This window comes from Oreochromis niloticus, linkage group LG8 (assembly GCF_001858045.2).
Source record: "Oreochromis niloticus isolate F11D_XX linkage group LG8, O_niloticus_UMD_NMBU, whole genome shotgun sequence".
NCBI classification, from domain to species: domain Eukaryota; kingdom Metazoa; phylum Chordata; class Actinopteri; order Cichliformes; family Cichlidae; genus Oreochromis; species Oreochromis niloticus.
In genome coordinates this window covers 28,191,282-28,212,689 of record NC_031973.2, presented here as the reverse complement: position 1 = coordinate 28,212,689, position 21,408 = coordinate 28,191,282, and the positions used below count along the sequence as shown (strand labels likewise).

Here is a 21,408-nt window from a genome sequence, read left to right as displayed (position 1 = left end):
TGAACACACACCCACCACACTCAGAGACACGGTGTTGACGTAAGACGTCTGGAGAGAAAGGTTACATACACGCGCATATTATTGGAAAAAGACTCAGATTCTGCGGTTCAACAATGATGTTTCTGACTTTTTGTGGACTTTCCAAATACCCGCACTGACCTTTGGAGCTCTTTCTCTCCTTGGCCTTGTAGCAGTCTAGGCAGACAACAAAGCCACATTTCTGACAGACCCAGTGGATGTTGAAAAGTGTGGCTTCACATGCGTCACACATCTCCCTCACGCCTCTCACTGCTCGCTTCCACGCCAGCTTGGCTGAAACACACGATAAAGGTTCAGAGGAAAACACGCTAAGACGTGTTCATCTAAACTTTGACACTATTTTTGAGAAAACTTACCATCCTTCTTAATCCAGCTGGATGCAGTATTCTCTGTTGCAACCATCTGACAGAACTTGTCTCCTATGAAGCTCAGGATGTACTTGGCTGTGCTTTGGTCCAGGTGGCTCTGCTCCATTGGCCCCGGGACCCACAGGCTGAGGGCCTCATCATCAAACTGGTCTGGAGTGGAGAAGCCATCCATCCGGATGACGCCATTCTTGCTGTAGGAAAGCCTAGATGAGAAGAAACATGAAGGCTCTCTCAGTAAGCTGGTGCACACCTGTTACCAAAGAGGAAGCTAATGAAGGGCATCTAATATAAAAATGTTCAAAACGAACAAAGTTACGAGCGACTGTATTTTGATTTCGGAAGTGTTTTTGGTGACAAAAAAACTAATGTTGCTTATTTTTCGTCCTTACAGTAAGTCTTAACAAAATAGCTGAGAAAAAAACAGAAGTGTGACATGTTTTTAAAGTGCATGTAGTTTTAAAGATAAGCTGACATTATTTTGACTCCAGCATTAAAATCCCAGTCTGCATAAACAGACACATGCACATTAAAGCAGGTTTTACTCTCAAACAGAGGCCTGATATCACAAACAACTGTTAACTTGTTACACACAAAGTTCAATAGTCTGACTCATGTTAACCAGGATGGGTTAAACTGGGCGTCTAACACCCAGACAGCCTGCTTCAAACAAAGACTATACTTATACTTATACTCAGGTACAGTTGTGAAGTGAACCATGGAAATCTGCATTATTGTCTGTTAAACTGAAGCCAGTACACAGATAAAGCAGGAGAATGAAGATCACCGTTCATAGAGTGAGTACTTTACCGTCTGAAATAGTAGAAACGACAGAAGACGGGGGAGTGAGCGGGCTCCTCCCCTTTCTTGCTGCGGACCACCCTGCACTCCCTACACTTCTGCAGGTTGGGGCCAATTTCTGAACATGAATCATCCTGCAGGAAAGACTCTCCCGTCTGCTTCAGCTTCTTCACTTTCCTCCAGTCCTTGAGCACAGAGCGAGGGATCCCATCTAGCATGCATAATATCATAATCATTAACTGTAACTACGCTTAATTTTTAAATATTAACATAGAGTTGCTCGGCAAGAGAAACACAGAAAATACATCAGATAAAAAAAGATGAGATTTTGTTATAAACAGGGTGTAGATGGAGACGTGCTCACGTCTTTGTCACATTTTTCTCTTATCTTCTTATAGAACATATAAGACCAACAGTCACATGGTTGCTTCATGCCACAGATGTTGTTTAGCATCTAGCTACACAAACAAGCCATACTTTTATCTGATAATCTTTTATCAACTGCTAAAGCTGGGAGCTCATAACTGTTATTCCTGTGTATCAGAATCAGAATATCTTTACTGTCACTGTAACAACAGAATTAAGTGCAGTCCCTGCGGTGTCAAGAAAGAAAAGTTTAAATATAATTACAAAAAAATAATATCAAAAAAAGAGGCAGAACACTCATATAATGAATAAAACCTTACTGCACAGGACGTACCTGTCAGGCTGAACTGGAGGTGATTATGTGTCAGACACATATACTTAATGTGACAAAATGTGGAAAAGTTCACGGGGGCCGAATACTTTTGTAGCCACTGTATTTATAAATGTAGGCTTGGAATCAAACAACACTTTCAGCCTTGGACTCTGTACAACATGCATGATGATGCTTCCAGGTCTGAAAAGTGAAGCCGTGCAGAAATACTAAAGCTGTGCTCTTTAGGACGAGCACGGTCAGAAAGAGAGGTTCTAAAATAGTTCAGACTCTTTACAGTCTATGGGAGTGTGAGCATCGCTAAACTATTTCCTAATGAGTTTATGATCGCAGTTGCCCATTTTGCAAATATAGTCCGTGTTATGTTCAGGAAGAGGATAAATGCAGCGACGATGGGTCTCACGTTGGTTATGTCTGGTTTCACAAAGCTAACATGGACTTTCATTAATCTGTTATACAGTTTTGTTCCTTCGAGCTTCCCAAGAACACGTGAGAGGCTCTGGCTAACCTTTAAACACGGATCATCTGGCCATTCATTGGTTAAATGAACTCTGTTACCCCAACAGCTGCTATGACAAAAACACTGTTGGACGCTACCTAAAACAGCAGTGAGACAAACCTACAGCATGATATGAGCGAGGACTTACTGCTGCTGGCCAGTTTGAGTTTAGTCTTCTCTCGGGCTGATCTGAAGATGCCGTTGGGCTTCACGTCATCCTCCTCTTTGTCGTTGTCTCCTTTCTTCTTGGCCATGTCGTTCTGCTTCTTCTTGTAGGTTGGTTTAGGCTGACGCTTGGCTCGGCCCTCCATCTTGCTCTCGCTGGTGTCAGAATCATCTCCCCCGCTCTCCGAACCAGACTCGTATGTGCGTTTGTTCACCCTCCTTGACCCCACTTTTCTCTCCTCCCCGCCTCCTGGAGCTCCTGCCAACTTTTCCTCAGGCTGTCTGTCTCTGTCAGCTTTGCTTCCAACGTCTTTGCTCATCTCTACCTCGTTGGAGGTGGAGGCGCTGAGATTGACTGTACAGGGCTTGATCATTTCTGACATGGCTGTTGTGTTACTTGTGGTAGTGGTGCTAGGACTTTTCTCCACTTTCATACTGGAGCTTGTAGTAGTAGCTGTGTTCCTGTCCTCCTCGGAGTGCCGGGTTAACCAGGCTTTCTTCAGCTTGTGGTAGTTGTTGGGCTGCGCAGAGCTCGCTAAGGCTGATCCCAGGGACTGGCCATTAAGCAGGGGACTTGACTTGCCTGGTGTGGTACTCCTGCTCACTGAGCTATTGCTACTGCTGTCAAATGAGACCGAGGAAGCCTGACTAGTAGCAGGTGGAGGCGGGGAGCTGGAAATTGGGGTTTTCTCAGTGGAATCCACAGTTAAGGAAGAATTTTCAGTTGTGACTGACGTGGGAGGAGTAGAAAGGTTGCTTCTGGACTGTGCCGCAGCCAAAGCAGCTTTGTGCTTCTTGAGGTGGATAAACGAAGAGGCGTAAGGCTGACTCGAGCCAGAGATTGAGCTAGGTGTTGGGGTAAGGCTTGGGCTGGGGCGGGGTGGTCCTGCTACACTCGCAGGATTCAGAGAGACCCCTGGAGATGTGTGTGAGCCAAAGTCCTCCTGGAGCTCCTTTTCTGTCTCTGGTCTTATATGGCAGAGCACCCGACCCCCAGTGCCAGTTTTGAGTGCTGCAAAGTCACATCGAGCCGAGTAAACTGGCTCTGGAGTAGCGTTCCCGGTTTTACTCTGAGAGCCAAAAGCTGAGGAGACTAAAATGGCAGTCCTGCACACAGAGTTTGTAGCACCGGCTCCCACAGGTCCTGACACGCCTGGCACAGGGGTCTTTTTATAACGGATCTCCTCCAGGTTCAAGTTAGGCTGAATGACCCTACCTGCTGCAGGTTCTGTTAAACCCTCCCCTAGTCGTGGACATTCGTCCTGAAGCTTGGATGTGTAGAACCTCCCCTGGGGGAGCTCTTTGTGGATAAGAGCACCAGATTTCTTAGCACCAACGGGACTATCGTACTTTATAGACGATCGCACAATGACCGATGCCATTGCCGACTGGGGCTTATTTTTTGAGAACCCCTTATCTCCAGAGCACACCCCTCCTCTTTCCTCGATCAAGTCTCTGCCTTTGCACCCATCTGCTGATGGAGCCGCCATCTCCCCGGGGGTGGCAGAGGCCACAAAGGCGATGGCAGCAGCAGTTCCGTGACCTTTGATGTCCCTGAGCTCTGGCAGCAACGTAGGGGGCTTCTGCTGCTCTGCTGATGTTTTGCTACCAGTTACTGGCTGAATGGGTGTGAGGGTTGGTGGAGAGAGGCGTCCACCGTGAGCGGCTCTTTCCCTCTCTGCAGCCTCTTTGCGTTCCAGCGCGTGCTGTGTGGGTGGATGGAAGACAGGTGCTCGGTGGAGAGATGGCATTGCCCTGAGCTGTTGCTGCTGCTGCTGTAGGTGATGATGGTGATGGTGTTGGTTAGAGGCTGAGGATGAAGAGGACAACAAGGAGGAAGGAGGAGAAATAGCAGGGCTGCGACGGTCTATCCTGTCTACACCTGTGTGGAGCTGATGCTGCGGCTGAACGAGGGTCACCTGCTGACTGAGCTGCTCGGTGATTTTCCCTGCTAAGCCTTCTCCTCCCTCCGGCTGGTGCTTGATGAGAGGAGGGGGCTTGGAGAGGGAGTTTTTGGAGCTGGTGTGGTAGCTGCTCATCGACAGAGCTCCTGGGCTTTGCACGGCGGCCCCAACACCGGCCACGACCCCCGGGGCCCTGATCGACACTTTCTCATAGTAAGGACCGACATCTTTGGAGGGGTAGAGTCTGGGAGGCTCATTCACCACACTGTTAGACAGCGTGGTATAATAGTTGCTCTTTTCTGACTGCATGGTATGAGTGAGGGCGTGGCTAGTCTTGGGGCTTGGCGAGGGAAGACCCGGCATCCGAACAGAAAAGCTCGAATCTCTGCTTCTCTCTCTGTCCCTGTCCATCGCAGGGTCAATGGAGCGCTGTATTTTAGCCGTGAAGGGAGCGACCTCAATGCTCTCCTTCAGGATTTGACGATTTTCCTCTTTGTATTTGCTGACTCGGTCTGCTGCCTGGAGTGCCTCCTGAAAAAGAAAACGGAAACGCTGCAAGAAACGCTTCTCACATATTCTCCTACATTTGTCATTAAAACAGAGACCATGGGCATCACAGTCAGTTAATCTACAGATTTACTTTAATCAAATGGAAAATAAATGTCTCAAAAGGCATTTGACACGCACATCTAAGCTTAGCTGAAACTGTCTGTCTGCAGCATCAGCTTTGCTTCTTAACAAAGTGATAAACAGGGTAGAGCGCTGATATGGCCCATGTGCCTTAATATTTACACATGACATAGACAGATACACGATTCTGATGACTGAATGTGTCTGCTACTCTCATTGAAGAGCGTAGTCAACCCGCCTTTTTTCCATCTGCTTTAAAAAATGAATGGTTATTAAACGAGTGTGCGAGTAGCCACGTACCTGTGGATTTGTCAGACGGGCCTTGCTGTGGGGATCCAGGTAAAGGTGGTGTAGATGGACATCTTTTCCTGTTGGAGTGCGACTTCTGTCTGTCTGCTCCTGTTTAAGCTGTGCCAGTGTCATTGTCCTCATGGGATCCACATAGCCTTTCTTATCCACATCTCTGCACACACACAGGGCAGATATTCACTTTATGAAGCAAGCTTTTAACATCTTTTTCAACAACTACGCCCACTGAAAAGATCTAACTGTATATGTGTGTATGCAGGTCAGTGTTCATGACTCCACCATAAGAAAGAGACTGGGCAACAATGAAAACCACTGCTCAGCAGAAGGAACATCAAGGCTCGTCTCAGTTTTACCAGAAAACATCTTGATGATCCCCGAGACTTTTGGGAAATACTCTGTGGACTGACGAGACAAAGGCTGAACTGGAGGTGTGTGTCCCGTTACATCTGGGTAAAAGTAACTCAGCGTTTCAGGAAAGGAGCATCATACAGTAAAATATGGTGGTGGTAGTGCGACGGTCTGGGGTTGTTTGGCTGCTCGGGACCTGGAAGACTGGCTGTGTAAATGGAACCAGGAATTCTGCTGTTTACCAAAATGTCCTGAACATCTGTTTGTGACCTGAAGCTGAAGCGCACATCAGCAGGACAATGATCCAAAACACAGCAGCAAGTCCACCTCTGAATGGCTTAAGAAAAACAAAATGAGGACTTTGGAGTGGCCCAGTCAAAGTCCTGACCTGAATCCCATTGAGGTGCTGTAGCATGACCTTAAAAAGATGGTTCATGCTCAACCCTCCAGTGTGGCTGAATTTGGACCAAAACTCCTCCACAGTGCTGTAAAAGCCTCACTGCCAGTTATTGCAAATACTTGATTGCAGTTTTTGCTACTAAGGGTGGCTCAACCAATTATTAGTTATTAATTAGATTTGAATTTTTCCCCCTTTAATAATCGTGTGACAAACATACAAACATACACCCTGCATGAACTGGGAAGCAGTAGAACCACCACCAGCCAACTGCCAATAAGCTGTCAGCAGATTAGCCCACTTTAGCCAGATAGCCAATCAGATATTAAAAAGGCAAATCACTGAGAGAAACAACTGATGGATGATTTAACCTCAGCCATGTTTGTGTTGGGTAGTCAGTGATGTTGGTTGTGTAAGGAGGCTACAAGCTGCTGAATGAATGGCATTCTGGGTAAACTGCTTCAGTACGGCGTTACTGCCACTTCATCTGACTGAGCAGGTACTCCCTGCAGCTCAGAGCCACCTCAGGTCTCCTGCTGCTCTGTGAGAGCTCTCTGAACACGGAGCTTTTAAAGTAAAGAGGATAGAGTTCAAATGTCCAAAGCAAATATTCAGCAGCTCCTATATTTTGTGCATTAAAGGTAGACCGCTTCTGTTTTACTTACAGTAATTAACTTTTTGATGTATATTGAAGCCACCAAAGAATTTCCTGCTTTCCCTCAGTCACCCTCAGTGTACATGCCTTAAAGGAAATTTCATGACCGTGGCTCAGGGGATTGGGAAGCTCAACTGTAACCGGAAGGTTGCCGGTTCGATCCCCCTGCCCTCTCTGTCCTGGTCGTTGTGTCCTTGGGCAAGACACTTTACCCTACCGCCTACTGGCCAGAGGGGCCGATGGCGCGATACGGCAGCCTCGCCTCTGTCAGTCTGCCCCAGGGCAGCTGTGGCTACAACAGTAGCTGCCTCCACCAGTGTGTGAATGTGAGTGAATGAATAGTGGAATTGTGAAGCGCTTTGGGTGCCTAGGAAAGCGCTATATGAAATGCAATCCATTATGTGTGAGGTTCAGTAAGAAGTAAAACACAAACATTTGTGTTCTAAGGAGAATGAAGAAACTTAAAGACTCCTTAGAGTACCATGACCTGGGAGACTGTCTGGTTTTTAAAAACAAAGTATTTTAACAGGAAGTAGTTCTTTTCCTCAGCGTGGACTTTCTCCACTCTTCAATAACAACAAGTCACAATGGCAAAGTGGCCAAACTACGATCTTTATGTTAATTAAGTGTTTTAAAGTCAACAGTTAATCAAACCATCCATAATCTGTCTTCTGATCTGTAGAAGTTGAGCTGGAGCCTGTGGCCTGATTTACTGCACCATCACCTCCTCAAACCTAGACGTCAGTATTAATGTGGGAAATCATCACGTTTGGTGACAGAGTGACGAGGCAGCTTTAACTAAAGCACTTTTAAGAAGAACTGCTTACTCTTTATGAAGATCCATGCTGGTCTTTGACAATGGAGGGCTCGTGTGGGCGATCTTGACAGGGGGGCGGTGGGCATCGGCGCTGGCTGGCCGGACAGGAACGTGGCTCAGCATTCCCAAACTGTCAGCAGCAGCACCAGCAGTCTTATGGAGCCATGGACTGGCAGTATTCTACACAGCACACAAACAAACACACCACTGTTATTCTGCTCAGGGCAAAAAACTATGTGAGGAAACACGTGGCCAAACAATAATGGGGTGGAGGTTATTTTGTGCCTTAGACACTCGCGTCTGATTCGCCAGTAGCTTTTTTAACACAGAGGCTCAACACAGCTGGAAAAACCAGCATTATTTCAGCTTTTATTAATAAGACAAATGTCACTTTTGGGTGAATGAACCTGACATGAGCTTTCAGTTCCAGCTGAACGGGGTTAGCTCTCTCAGCACATGTGTGGGCAACACAATTTATTACTTTTAATCAATAATACTCGATACAGGAACTATAAATGCATGCTAATACTGAAAATGGCGTTTTATGCAGCAGCTGAGAAACTAGTCTGTTAGTTAATGCACAACTATTCACCTGGATTTTCCTTTATGGATGCTAAAGCTGAAATCCAGCCTCACAGGCCATGATATGCTATGAATATGAAGATACTGAGACGGACAGACAAACAGTGAATTTGTCTGACCTAATAGCAATAATGTACACAGTTAAAACATGTTATGGATCACACTGTAAATGTTTAGATAGTTACTTTTTTTTCTCAGAGCAAAGCAAATCTGGTCTTTTAAATCTACATGATTGGAACATGTTCAGCTTTTGCAGCCTGTTTACTAAAACTACTAAATATATTTAGTCAAGTTTAAAGGTGTCCCGTCAGTCATCCTCAGCTCCGACCATCCTTCATTTCATGGTTAACGAACGTGTTTTCACCTTTGGAAACACTCCTCGTTTTAGAGACACATGCAGGTCATTGTGTATTACATTATCACTATACAGGGGAAAAAACTAAATCAGGATGCTGCAGAAGGACCTGATCAGGGGAGGAGCTCAGAGGAGGGTCATGGATGCATGGACAGGATGAGATGGAAGGTAACGATCCATGTGTGAAGAGAGCGGCCGAACGATAAAAGAAGAAGGTGGTAGGTGTTCTCGACTGATTGTGCGTTTCCTCTAATCAACATGAAATGGTTAATGGGCTGATATAAAGGCCTTGTATTCCACTTTTCTGCTCTGCTTACATGAAACATGTTTGTGTTGTTGCTTTGAGTGTTTTTACTCCAAGTCACATTCAACAACTCACACCTACACACAGCACTTGACTCTGTGACTTCAGCACTTTCTAATAATCACGCTCACACTCAAACTCTGACAATTACAAGTTGTATTTGGGCTTCAGTATCCTGCCCAAGAAAACTCTGGGATACAGATCGAGGGAACAAGCTGGTGTATGTCATCAGCCCCACAGTAAGGGGTCAGATCACAGGTTTCCTCCATGGACTAAGAATAATGACTAATGCAACCTGAAGCCACGAACTCCCCCTGGATTGGACTAGTCACTGTGATGTCACCCACTGGTGAATGCACTCCACACAGGGAGGACTTTTGTCTGCTCAGCTTTTTAAAACCAAACATCATCAGCGAGTCACAAGCCCGGGAACATGAACGGTGTATCTGAGGGACGCTGCATGCTCACTAGCTAACAACCTGTGATTTATAAGTCACACGTCTTTACTGAGGTCATAGAACAAGACAGCAAAAGGTCCCATAAGCCTCTAAGCCACCAGGCATCTTCTGGTCACCAGTGAAACTCCTGCTGGAAATGAGAAATAATTCTACGCCTGGAACTAATGTTAAGTGTAAAAGTCAGTTTAAAGGTCTACCTTCCTGAATGAACACACAACTGGTGCGGTTACTTTGGTACTGATCACCAGCTCCAGAAACAGATCAGGTGACCATTAAAATACTAAAAGAATAATTACTTTTATGCCAGTCAGTTGTATCTTATTAAAATATCATCCACAAGGTGGCAGGCTTTGGTATCACAAAGCTCTGTACTACTGCTATTACTAGGATCCATGTAGAGTTGTAGCGCTGTTGAGGCGTTTTTAGGAAGGTGCAGAGACTTTCATAGATCTACCCATGGAGCTCAGCAACGTTCATTTCGGCCTCACAGGTGACCGTCTTATTTTATTATTGTGTCACACATTATGCTCATGGCCAACAGGCTTATAGGCAGGGGTGCACATAAGTGGTCTGCAGGTGCGCATTCGCTGTCAAAACAAAAGACGCGCACCAGATAAGAAGTTGCAACGCGCGTTTGCGTCCATATAAAAGGCACTGAGGTTTGCTTTGGAAACCAAAGCAGTGAACTTTTGAACATCAAAATGAGTAAACCATCACTTCATTCTGTAATCGTCAGCACACTGGAATATGTTTTTATAACAGACATCTGAATAAAATCAATGTAGATATTGTAAGGACAACAAGGACAGTACAAAGGAAAGTGTCATCCTGTTGAATGAACTGTGGTATAACAAAAACCAGAGCTTAAAGCTTAAAGATGAGACTTCTTCTTTCTGCCTTCCAAATTTTTCTTTCTTTTTTTCCAGATCCTTCTCTGGATCCTCCCTCTTCCTTCTATCTTTGTTCACCAGTGGAAATATGAACAAAAACACAAACACACGCTGATATGGGCGCTCCTGTACACCTACCCTCCTGAGAGAGGCCTCAGAATTCACAGTAACAGGATTTTCAGGGTGGACCCACTTAGCTGTGGGGGGCAGGTTGAGCCCTGGTGGGTAGGACGTTGGTGTTCCGTTGGGGTACTGCCACAGGATTGGGTACAGACCAAGTCCTGCAGCCCCGCTGTGAGCTTGGGCTAGAAGAGATGGTGAAGGGTGGCCCTGGCCCTGAAAAACACAGACGCATCTTTAGCTTTTCTTTAAAGGAGGGTAAAAAGACAAAGACACACTACTCTTCTCCACAGTACAGGACTGTAGCACACAGGAGGCCCACCTGTAGGTACTGCTGCTGGTGGGGCAGAGCAAGGTGACCCAGACCTCCCGGAGAGTCGAGTCGAGGGTGGAGAGATGCTGCAGGAGGGGCCATGGCTGGGAGCACAGTGGGAGGCAAAAGGTGTGGGTGAGGCAGGGCGGAGGTGTGAGCAGGAGCAAGGAGATGGGAAGCTGCGTGGGGGTGTGACGCAGGGGTAAGGCAGGGCGAGTGGGGGGAGTGCAACGTGTGCAGGTGGGGATGGAGATAGGCTGCCACGTGATTGGATGAGACTGTTGCAGAGGCGGAGTTCTCTGCGTCGGAGCGAACCAGAGCTGGGTCTCTGTAAACAGTGAAGGGCTCATTCTTCTTGATAATGAGCGGACTCTTTGTGTTGCTGCTCGTACTGACCGCGCCCGACTCTGACCGCACTGGCTTGAAGCCAGACCGCGGAGGTTCTGCCGGCTCTATTTTAATGGGCAAACGAGACGGTGGAGGCGGGGAAGTATCCGAGTACCTCAGTATTTTATGTTTAGATACCTCGGGGGAGGTGTTAGCTTTAGGTTTAGAAATGTCCACCAGGCCTGCGTGGGTCTTAGCTTTGACCAGATCAGCTTGACTTGCGTTTGGGTAGGAGGGGCTCGGAGAGCTGTCGGGGCGGGATTTCTGCTTCAGGGAGTCCAGGTGAGTCGAGCTGGGGTTTGGGCTGGAGGCGATCTGAGTTTTAGATATGTCAGGGGGGAGCACCGTGTTCATCTTGTGGGGGGCTGGTTGCTGCTGAGGGTGTTTTCTTGTCTCTTCAGACAAAGAGGGACTCTTCATGCCAGGGTGGAACGACTGTAGTGTATGGTGCTGCTGCTGATGAAGATGATGGTGAGGAAGGACATTTTTCTCCTTTTCCACCAGCAACACACTTTCAGCTATCGATGTGACAGGCCTGGGAAAAAAGCACAGCAGAACCCGCGGGATTATTGGTAGTTTCAACAGAAAAGGTACGAAACAAGTATGATATCGCACTATATTTGAAAGACTATAAAGTTAAACGTTGAGAGAAGTCAGAGATCCTCAGATCATGGTGTGGTCCAGGGCAGGTTTCTGTGACTGTATCCAATCCAGGATTGGGACACTTTTATTTTTCAAATTTCAGATCCTCAATCCACTTTGTCTAACCCTAACCCGACCAGGTTATTTTTCCATCTATCCATCCATTTCCTTTTAACCTACTCAGAGTCACAGGTCTGTCCGAATGTGACAGGAGAAACAGCAGGATGCATCCTAAACATGCTGCTAGTCTAACTCAAGGCTACAAAAGGCAAGAGAATCAGCAGGAAACTTAACATTCATGTCTTTGCACTGGAGCCTACAGTACCCAGAAAGAGCCTACATGGCAAGAACATGTAAACACAGAGGGGTCCTAGTGGGCTGCTAACAGTAACATCCACCATCCAGTGCGCTGCCCTACGTCTTGGCTAAGTGAGCAGTACCCAAACTACTGTGTAGGAACAAATACATACTAACAGAATATATATTTATGGAAACAAGATAAAACAAAGTTCGGTAACTCTCCCTGCAAGTTTTAGGGAGATCACAAAGCCACAAATGTGCAGTAGCTACAAGACACAACAGGCAGCAATCCCAGCAGCTGTGCCAGATGTGGTTCTGATTTTGATGAGCAGAGATCCATTGTGTTTGCTAAACTTGTGTCAGCTGCTAATATTTTAATATAAAAAAGTGTTTTACTCTCCTAAAATAGGCCCCAAAATCCAGCATTAGTTGAGATCTACAATCAAACAGCATTGGAAATAATTCCAACTCCAAAAAGACAGTCTACGGCAGGGGTCCCCAATCTCAGTCCACGAGGGCTGGTGTCCCTGCAGGTTTTAGATGTGTCCTTGATCCATCACAGCTGATTTAAATGGATAAATTACCTTCTCAACATGTCTTGAAGTTCTCCAGAGGCCTGGTAATGAACTAATCATGTGATTCAGGTGTGTTGACCCAGGGTGAGATCTAAAACCTGCAGGGACACCGGCCCTCGTGGACTGAGATTGGGGACCCCTGGTCTACGATATGAATTTCCCAAAAATACGTCACCTTGATCTCGAGTTATCACAGTCACCAGATTTTCAGAAACCTTGACCTCTGACCCCTGACCCTGAAGTCGAGGTCACTGAGATAACACCTATTGTATCAATTTGAAATTTGTACGTTGCTTCATTCTCTCACAGGCGTCCACGTCGCTCAGCCGCCGTCCCAGCATCAGCCCAGGGGTAAAAAAACGTGAGCCGAGCGATTTAAAACATCGTCTGCACTCACCTGATGACCTCAGAAGAAGCAAACTCCATCCTGCTGCTTATGCTCTTAGTCGCCGTAACGCCGCCTCCCAAGACGCCTTGCTGCTGCACGGGAGGTTCCATCTCCGTCCTGCGGCCTCCCTCTGATGGTGAGGGAGACGGAGCTACAGGAGGCGAGGAGACGGGTGAGGGGTTGAGAGAGAGGTAAGGCGAAAGGGCCGTGGACTCGGCCTTTTGGGAAGCGAGCAGTGCCGACACAGCCTCTGAACTCTCGCGGTGCACGGTGGCCTGGGCGTCATCTGTGATGTCAATCACACTGGCACTGTGGAGGTGGGACAGCGATGGCGTCTGGGATCGAGACGACGCTAAAACAAAACACAACAATGTAAGAACGCTGAACTGATAATCGTCAGAGATGAGAAACTTGCAGCCGCTCACTCTACCTTTCACAGTGTTCTTGCTGTTCTCCAGAACGCCGCCCTGGACAACATCAGACATCAGCGGCGTCTGTTGCCGTGGAGACTGGGTGATCTGCGTTACTGCTACCAGTTCCTCGTCTTCCTTTGATAACATTTTGCTCGTTTCCTTCACTACGCTCTTTTTGACATCCTCTGTCACTTGAAGCTCCGCCCATGGAGACAGGCGGCCAATGACAGACGAGGAATCGTTCGTCTTGGGTCCCTGCAGAAGCGGCTTCTCGTCCTCCTCCATTTTAGAAATGGCACTTGGTTTCACGTCACTGCGAGTCTTTAGCTCGTTCTCAGAGTTGGGCTCTGAGGAGGAGGAAGAGGAGGAGGAGGAGGAAGATGAGGAGGTGGAGGAAGAAGATGAGCAAGAGGAGTGGGTGGCTCTCTTATTGTGAGGATTTTCTGAGTCGCTGCTCTCGGACAGATCGGACGTCATGTCGGTCTTCAGCTTCTTTAGACCCGCCTTCTTCTCATCTTCGTCACCTTTCCTGCGTTTGCTCGCAGACTGTTTCACCTTGGACTTGGGCTCTGAACAGATGACAAACAGGTGGGATTATAGTACCTGAGTGAGACTCTCTACGCGTGATAGTGACAGCCACGCGTTCCTCTACAGATTTATTTTGGACAGATCGTTGTGTAGTCGCGTTTGAGAGCAACAGAGACAAAAGTCAGGACGGTTGTGTTCATTTATAGACATTTTACGTATCAAAAACAAAGGCAAGCTACTGTATCTTATTAAAGATGTTAAGGAAAGAGACAAGAACACATAACACACATTAACAGAAAAGTATTAGACAATAATATGTTGGATTGTTGAATCATTATTTCCACCCACCTGTTGTCAGAATGCACAGTTTAAATATTCAGGACTGGAGGTAAAACCTCAGTCAGACCATAACAATAATCGTATAAACCGCTCAGGCCACAGAGCCAGTGACAGGTTAGTCTGGTTTAGCCACTAAACTGGGTCAGGTCCACACACATGGGTGAGACATAAAAGTAAGCTTTTCCTAAACAGAACCAGAAACCTACACAAACTAAACATGATGGTACATAATACATCATATTAATTAACATCTAACATCTGGTGCAAGTCTTGGGATTACATTAAGCTACCCTGTGCATAGCAACCAAAAATTGCTTCTTTTTTTCCAATAGGTTAGGTTAAGGTCATAGACTGTACATAAAAGATGGGGAAACCCACCATGACATCAGAGGTTAGTGAAGTCACTTTGTGAAAACTAAAGGTGAACAGCTAGCTCGTGCTAGCATGATATTCATACACCCATTGTTCTGTTTGACTCGAGCAGAAGTTCATTTATTGTTTTCAATATGACATGAAACTCTGGACTTTTTCCCACAACGGCTAACACTTAAATGGAGGTTTAAATGGCAGTGCTTCCATAAAATGCCTTTATATGTGTGCATGTTTTTAGCTTTCTTGTGATGAAACCCGACTGACCTCGCCCCGCGGGCTCTTCTCTTCGGTCCTTTTCCTCCTCTGGCACGCTGCTATCTGATCCCTTCCTCCTGGAAGAACGAGAGTTGCGCTGCTCTCTCTGCTCCCGCCCACTGCCACCAGGCGAGTGGTGTAATTGGCTGACTGGTTGCTGACTCTGCTGCGATTGGCTCAGTTGTTGGGAAGCCAGCATGCCCTGTGAGCCTTTAGAGTTGGGGCCTATTGATGTCATGATGGGGCGAGGGCTGTTAGCTTGGGCTCGTGTGTAATGACTCTACAAGAATTAAAACAGAAATAAATAACAAATTTAATTTATGTACAGAAATCTACAGACTTGTAAATCACAAACATAACTTTGATTTTACCTACCAGTACATAACATGCACCTCAACAACATCAGTAAAACTACCTACATCAGATCCTATTGTTCGGCTTTCATTGTTACGGCTGGCAGGCTGTATGCTCCACACAATCAAGCACTGGCTGACACGTTTATACATGAAATTAATAAACAAAAGAAATAACTGGTCTACCATGGGTTTGAAGCAACTGTACAGATTATGAAATAAGAAAGGAACACTGAAACAACTACCACAAACACACGGTTGTTCTACATGGTGTCTATGTGACAGTCACGTATTTATGTCTGCTTGATATACTTCTGCAATAATTTAAAACATGAGTTTAGCTTCAGTCAAAGGAGCGTCCACAGACATGAACAATGCCTGGAAGAGGCTGGAGTCATCAAGGTTTACTTTACTTTGTACTTTCTAGTTTCAGAGAATGTTCCTATTTATCATGTGCAACTGAGGGTCACGGCCTACCATCATTCACATGACCCACGCTGCTGTCGCTGACAGCAGACAGGAAGGACAATATTGCTACGAACTGCCACCACAGCAGTGATGGAAGATGACAGAGCACACACGGATCACTGGAGCTGTCCCTAACTTGGGTTTTATAGGCTGCAGAGTGCAGGGCAGTGAGCTGATCTCAGGCTAGAGAGAGCATCACTGTCCTAACGCATCCTGATACTGTGACTCTCACAGAGCAACACTCACACAGGTCACTGTCATTCTGTTTCTTATGGTTTATTAGGTGAACGTGTGCTGCACGAGAACGTCACCATTTGTAAGTGAAATGAGGTCTTTAAGAGTTTTTTGTTTCCATCCCTGTGGAAGCATCAGTGAGGCTGACACTGAGGCTTCATAACCAGGCTGTGACTTCACCTTTCACTTTTTGTTGACGGTGGCAGTGGGCGCTCCTTTCTTCCCCATTAGTCAGCGTCATCCTTAATTCACAGCGTCAGTACACCGTACAATGAAGCTGGTTCAAAGTGAGAGTCATTGAACGAAGTACCCACCCACTTTTCATGACCAACATGGGCCCATGGTTATTTCCCTGTAATCACTAGAAGCTGCCAAACACTGACATTCAGCGCTGTGTGGTCGACGTTAGTCTGTTGCTGTTAACACACTTCTGCAGGCTCTGACATGTTGGAGGCTGCTGTGTGTGTGTTTATTCACTCTGTCCTGTTCCTGACCATGAAACGGACACGGCAAACAGTCGTCCATGCTAAAACGGTCAAACCGTGGCATTGATAGGACAGAACCTACAGTCAGGCACATGATGCACAGGACATTCAGTATCACGGGCCTGTGAGAGTTAGTTCTTGATTCACTTAATCTAATCCTTGGTGAAAGGCATAGCTCTGTGTTTCAGTACACAGAGAGAGAGGAAGCTGTTTCTTAGAAGTTGGATCTCAGGGCTTATCAATAAAAAGCAACCCCACACTACACAAGACACTGCTGCACTGACCTCTGGTCAGATTCACACACACACACACACACACACACACATCGTCACAGCTGGGAACAGCTATATTACCCGGGGTGTGGCGGAGGGTAAAGCAGCCAGTAGATGGCGCTGTGAGAAGCACTTTGGCCTGGGACTGGTTACTCTTTAATGAACATGTGAGACATTACTGTCTTTTGACTTCCATGAACACTGTAACACGTGAACACAGAGTACAGATTTAGGTTTAAGTTGTAATCTGTGTTTATGGAATTTTAAAAAGGTTTCAACAGAAAACGTTTTAAACTGAATTAATGCATGAATATTACACATTTAAGATGATTTAGGCAGGTCAGCTATATTAATTTAAAAAATACTGAAGAGATGAATGGTGCCTGAAATATTGTACTGTCACAGATCTACACATTTGACCTTCACAGAGTTTAATCTGTCTGCTCGAGCAGTCCAAAAGACAAATGGAGTAAACTACTCGATGTCTGGCCGAGTGCCTGCTGAGACATCCAGTATTATTTAATAAAACCTGCAGAGAGATTTGCAGAAATTAACCAATAAGACTGAGAAGACAGATCAATCCGTCGCTCGTCTGTTATTTTCCACTGAAGCTGATCACTGACCGTGTTTCCAACTTTGTCCCAGTGGGTGACACTGGTCCCAGACTGCATCGCAGTTCAGAGGTGATGTGTGGAATTAGAGCTCCACTCCAGATAATCAGCTTGTTCTTTATAAGCACCAAATGAAAACAGTAATTGCATCAGGGGTCTTTATATTGTAACTACAGGCCTGACCCTGAGTTAAGATTTCGGGGTGTGTGAAAGTCTGTCAGCTTTGTTCTACTGCAGAAAGTGTAGGACAGGAGGGTTGGGAGGTGGTGTAGCAGTGGGGGTTCTGGGGTACCTGAGTGTTGCCAGTGGTCCCGCCGGGTCTCCCTCCCGCCATCTTTAAAATGTCAACGACAACAGGAAAAAATAATAAAAAGAAAAATAACAAAATGAAATGAACACAAAGAAAATGTGGGACAAGGAGAAATGTTGTTATTGACTGCGGGACCAGAAGTGACTGGCTAAGAGTTCAACGTTAGCTCCTTACACGAGCTTGCTTCAAACGAGTCTTACGTGGCAACTCGACATTACATCACCACAGTTTAATGGTCATCTGCTGACATCGCAGTCACATTACACGGAGCCAAGAGGTGAGCAGAACAACAGAGAGCGTCTGTGTGTCTAACCTCTTACTCAAGGTTCATAGAAACTTTTACTTTAAAGGCAAAGTTGGCAATTTAAAGATACGGTGAACACAGAAAATAAGGAAGCGGACATTGGTCAAACAGCTCTGTGGAAGAATCCGGAGCCACAGCCCTGTTCAGGGAATGCTGACTTGGAATGTAAAGGATAATGATGCAGAGCGTTCAGAGATCTGTGTTGACCAATGTCTCTGAAACGGACAGATAAACAGAGAGGATGCAGATGATGCTGAGATTAGATGAAAAGCAGCAGCTTATGCTCTCTAACAGAAACACAACAACGAAAGCCACATGCTGGATGCATTCAGCTTGACAGTCATTAATACACCAATCTCTTTTATTCTACAGCTTTATGTGTTTAGTCTCATCCCTATGTCAACTCCACACCCTCATCAACCTAAGATTTTGCATACAATCCATTATTTATTCTTCATTTCTCATTGAGTACCTACAGCACAGGTGATAGTTTATCCCTGTATCTCATATTTCCTTCTGTGTCTTTGTGTGCGTCTGTACTCACGTGGGCAGTGTTATTGTTCTGACTGGATCGCGACCTTCGCCTGGAGGTAATACCGATGTTTTCCCCTTTCAGCAAAGAATGAACAACGTCATCCAGAAAGGTCATCTGGACCATGGATGGATCCACGTTCTGAGGCTCTAGCACCTGAGCACACACACCAGGTTCATTCAACACTCGTATCTTGGAGAATTCAAACGATATCAAATGATTTCACGGAACAGAAACTAGATGCAAATGTAAAAAACATAATTACAGTATTTTACATTGCTCTGCATGGACAGGTCTATGGTATTTGGGCAAGAACAGAATATCTGCAAACTGCTAACCAACCATTAGAGGCATCCTAGATACACCAAAATCCTCACGAGATTTTCATCAAACTCGGCCTCTGACCTTGAGGTAACTAAGATTCAAACACTTCTGAGACTTGGATCAATTTGATCCAAGTCTCAATTTGATTTGATCAATTTGATTTCATTGTAAATCAGTAACTGGGCAGTGTCAGATTCATGCCTGCTTTCATCGAAGGCTAACGGGAAAAAGTCAAACTCCACTTCTTTTGCCTCTTAATACCAGATGAAATCAGATGAAACTTCTGTAAATGATTATTATTTTAAACATGATGAAGACATAGAGGGGAGATGTGTGTGAGTGCATCCACGTACCTGGTCATTCATAACGACCATGTTTCGACTGAAGAGGTCGTGATGTGTAATGATACCAGTGAACCACTGGGTGGCCGAGTCTTGTCTGTACACACGCACACGGTAGCCATTTAATGAGTAGGGACCTGCAAGCCACAGGAAACAGTTCCCACTGCAGTTATAGTCCCACTGCTAAAGTTACTGCACGTTCCTTATAAAACAACTATTACGGTAATGATGTCACTGATGTGGTGAGCTTTTAGCATGTTAAAATGCGACCACACAGTCAAACAAAAACTTACCTTGCATAAAAATTTCCTGCACCTTCTGGTCTTTGAGCCAGCCTTTCACTTCTTCATGAAGCTGAGGGTTGTCTCTTAACACTGGGTTTTGACTGTCCACCTCATCCTTAAAGACACAGACAAGTACCAGCAAATGATTAAACAGGTGTTTGAGAAAGAAGCCCCACCAGCTCAGAAACAAGCAGACCGTCTGTGAGAGTCATTTAGACACAGACGATGGTTTTCTCAGCTAACGGTGGCACCGTGTTCATTTCATTTCAACTTCAAAAGCTAATAACTCTTTAGAATGTTTACATTTCTTTATTAACATGACCAAATATTATTATTTTTACAAAAGTCCTAAATGTAGGAAAAGAAAGCGTTACGTAAGTGGAAGCCCATACTTCATAGTGCCTGTGTGTCAGAGGCTCTGTGCCATCCTTCTTGCACAGGCTGATGTTAGTTCGTGGATCTGTGGTGGCTTTTCTGTAAAGTCTAATCTAGATGTGATGATGCATGGTTCACAGCGTGTTGAGTCCAGACTGGGATCATCATGCCGTACTTGCTGGAATGTGGTTGATGAAAAGATCCAATGATCATTCTTTCCGGTTCCTTGGATTTTTCCGACTGTAATAACGTACTGATATTCCCTCTGCTAACATTCCTGCTTTCTCTGATGGATGTGTCACTTGCACAGTATGTTGTGGGTTCAGATAAAAAGCTTGGCACACTTGGAATAATCTTCAGACAGTTTTCCTGCTTAATTCAGTTTATATCTACTGAATAAAGATTTTCACATCACACTTTTCATTCTTTTCTAATGCATTTCAGTGTTTATGATGTTTTCAACCATGCATGTTCATACTGCAGTCTATCAACAAAAATGTTCAAACGTGCCTTTTTGATCGTCTACACGAGCTTTAGCACGACGTACAGCAGTGCTGTGCACAGCATTGTTGTTCCACGACTGAACATTAGACCGTTAAAGGATTAAATAATAACTAATGCAGTCACCTCCCTCAGTCCAGACTTCTGGGAAGGATAACAGTGGGTTATTTTATTTGTGCAAAGGCCTGTCTTGGTAAAAGCTAAAGCAGAAACATGATAAGAGCTGAACTGATATCTGTGGGTGAATTCGTCAGTAGTAATTACAATGACAGAAATACAACTTGCACAGGAAAAACAGTTTTAACGACCCTATTTTGGGGCACAGATACAAGCTCTTTGTTTTTGTTTTGTTCATTCAGTTGTTTTATATCCCGATGATCACTGAAATTATTTATATAAAGCTGCAAAGTCAAGTTGCAAACTGCTCGTCAAAGGTTGCTTTGAAGCAGATGGCCGGTTACTTGCACACATGTCGTCCTTTGGTTGTCTCGGTAATCCTCTAAAAGCATTTACTTCCAGGTCATGTGTCAGTCATCGTATCCTGCCCTGGCGGTCACGGTCACTGCACACCTCCAAGGTGAGAAAAGTGTAGCTCGGGACCATTTCGCATCGCCGGTGGTTATTTTACTCTTAGTCACTTGAAGTCATCAAATATCATCATAGCAAATCCGTCCAGTGTGGACGCAGCATGTAAAGCTCCATACAAACTGGAACCATTACCAAGATGGCTGAGACAGGACTTGCACAGCGTCACACCTGATTCTCACTGCAGTGACTGAAAACATTTAAAAATCCAACTTCTGTGAAAATCTGATGATGTTTAGGTTTTATTAAAAAAACAAAACAGATTCACTCTGAAACTAGAAACCAGGAAAAAATGAAGTGTAAGTGTTTTTTAAAGACGTGATATTATATTTCATACAGCTCTGACGCTCTATTGTCAGTGCGGACCTTTAAAAGTCAACAACTGTCCAGAATCCACACACATGTGTGCAGATACAACATTACTGCTGTGCAACTAGCCACGACCAAAAGTGAAACAAATACTACCCAGAAAGATTCACACACACATATTTCTACATGATACCTTGGAGTAGTTTCTTAGATCTATAGTGTACTTATTATTTATTTTTTAAATTATTTTCTGGCTTTATTGGACAGACACAG

At 45.3% G+C, this 21,408-nt stretch overlaps 1 protein-coding gene across 5 annotated transcripts in view; it reads right to left on the bottom strand.

Annotated features, from left to right (window-relative positions):
• jmjd1cb (jumonji domain containing 1Cb) overlaps window positions 1–21,408 on the bottom strand; it is a 108,330-nt gene that overhangs the window by 9,933 nt on the left and 76,989 nt on the right. For 4 of the 5 annotated variants that reach the window (XM_013276821.3, XM_025909522.1, XM_005471226.4 and 1 more), the window contains 15 exons: window positions 19,375–19,480; window positions 19,094–19,218; window positions 18,429–18,572; window positions 17,563–17,604; window positions 14,857–15,127; window positions 13,371–13,922; window positions 12,950–13,292; window positions 10,658–11,570; window positions 10,354–10,551; window positions 7,637–7,806; window positions 5,401–5,563; window positions 2,550–5,001; window positions 1,215–1,416; window positions 396–610; window positions 160–312 (listed from right to left, as the gene is read on the bottom strand). In XM_013276821.3, the coding sequence (XP_013132275.1) occupies window positions 160–312; window positions 396–610; window positions 1,215–1,416; window positions 2,550–5,001; window positions 5,401–5,563; window positions 7,637–7,806; window positions 10,354–10,551; window positions 10,658–11,570; window positions 12,950–13,292; window positions 13,371–13,922; window positions 14,857–15,127; window positions 17,563–17,604; window positions 18,429–18,572; window positions 19,094–19,218; window positions 19,375–19,480 (6,049 nt within the window). The remainder of the gene's footprint in view (window positions 1–159; window positions 313–395; window positions 611–1,214; window positions 1,417–2,549; window positions 5,002–5,400; window positions 5,564–7,636; window positions 7,807–10,353; window positions 10,552–10,657; window positions 11,571–12,949; window positions 13,293–13,370; window positions 13,923–14,856; window positions 15,128–17,562; window positions 17,605–18,428; window positions 18,573–19,093; window positions 19,219–19,374; window positions 19,481–21,408) is intronic. The other variant, XM_005471227.4, reaches the window with a different exon arrangement.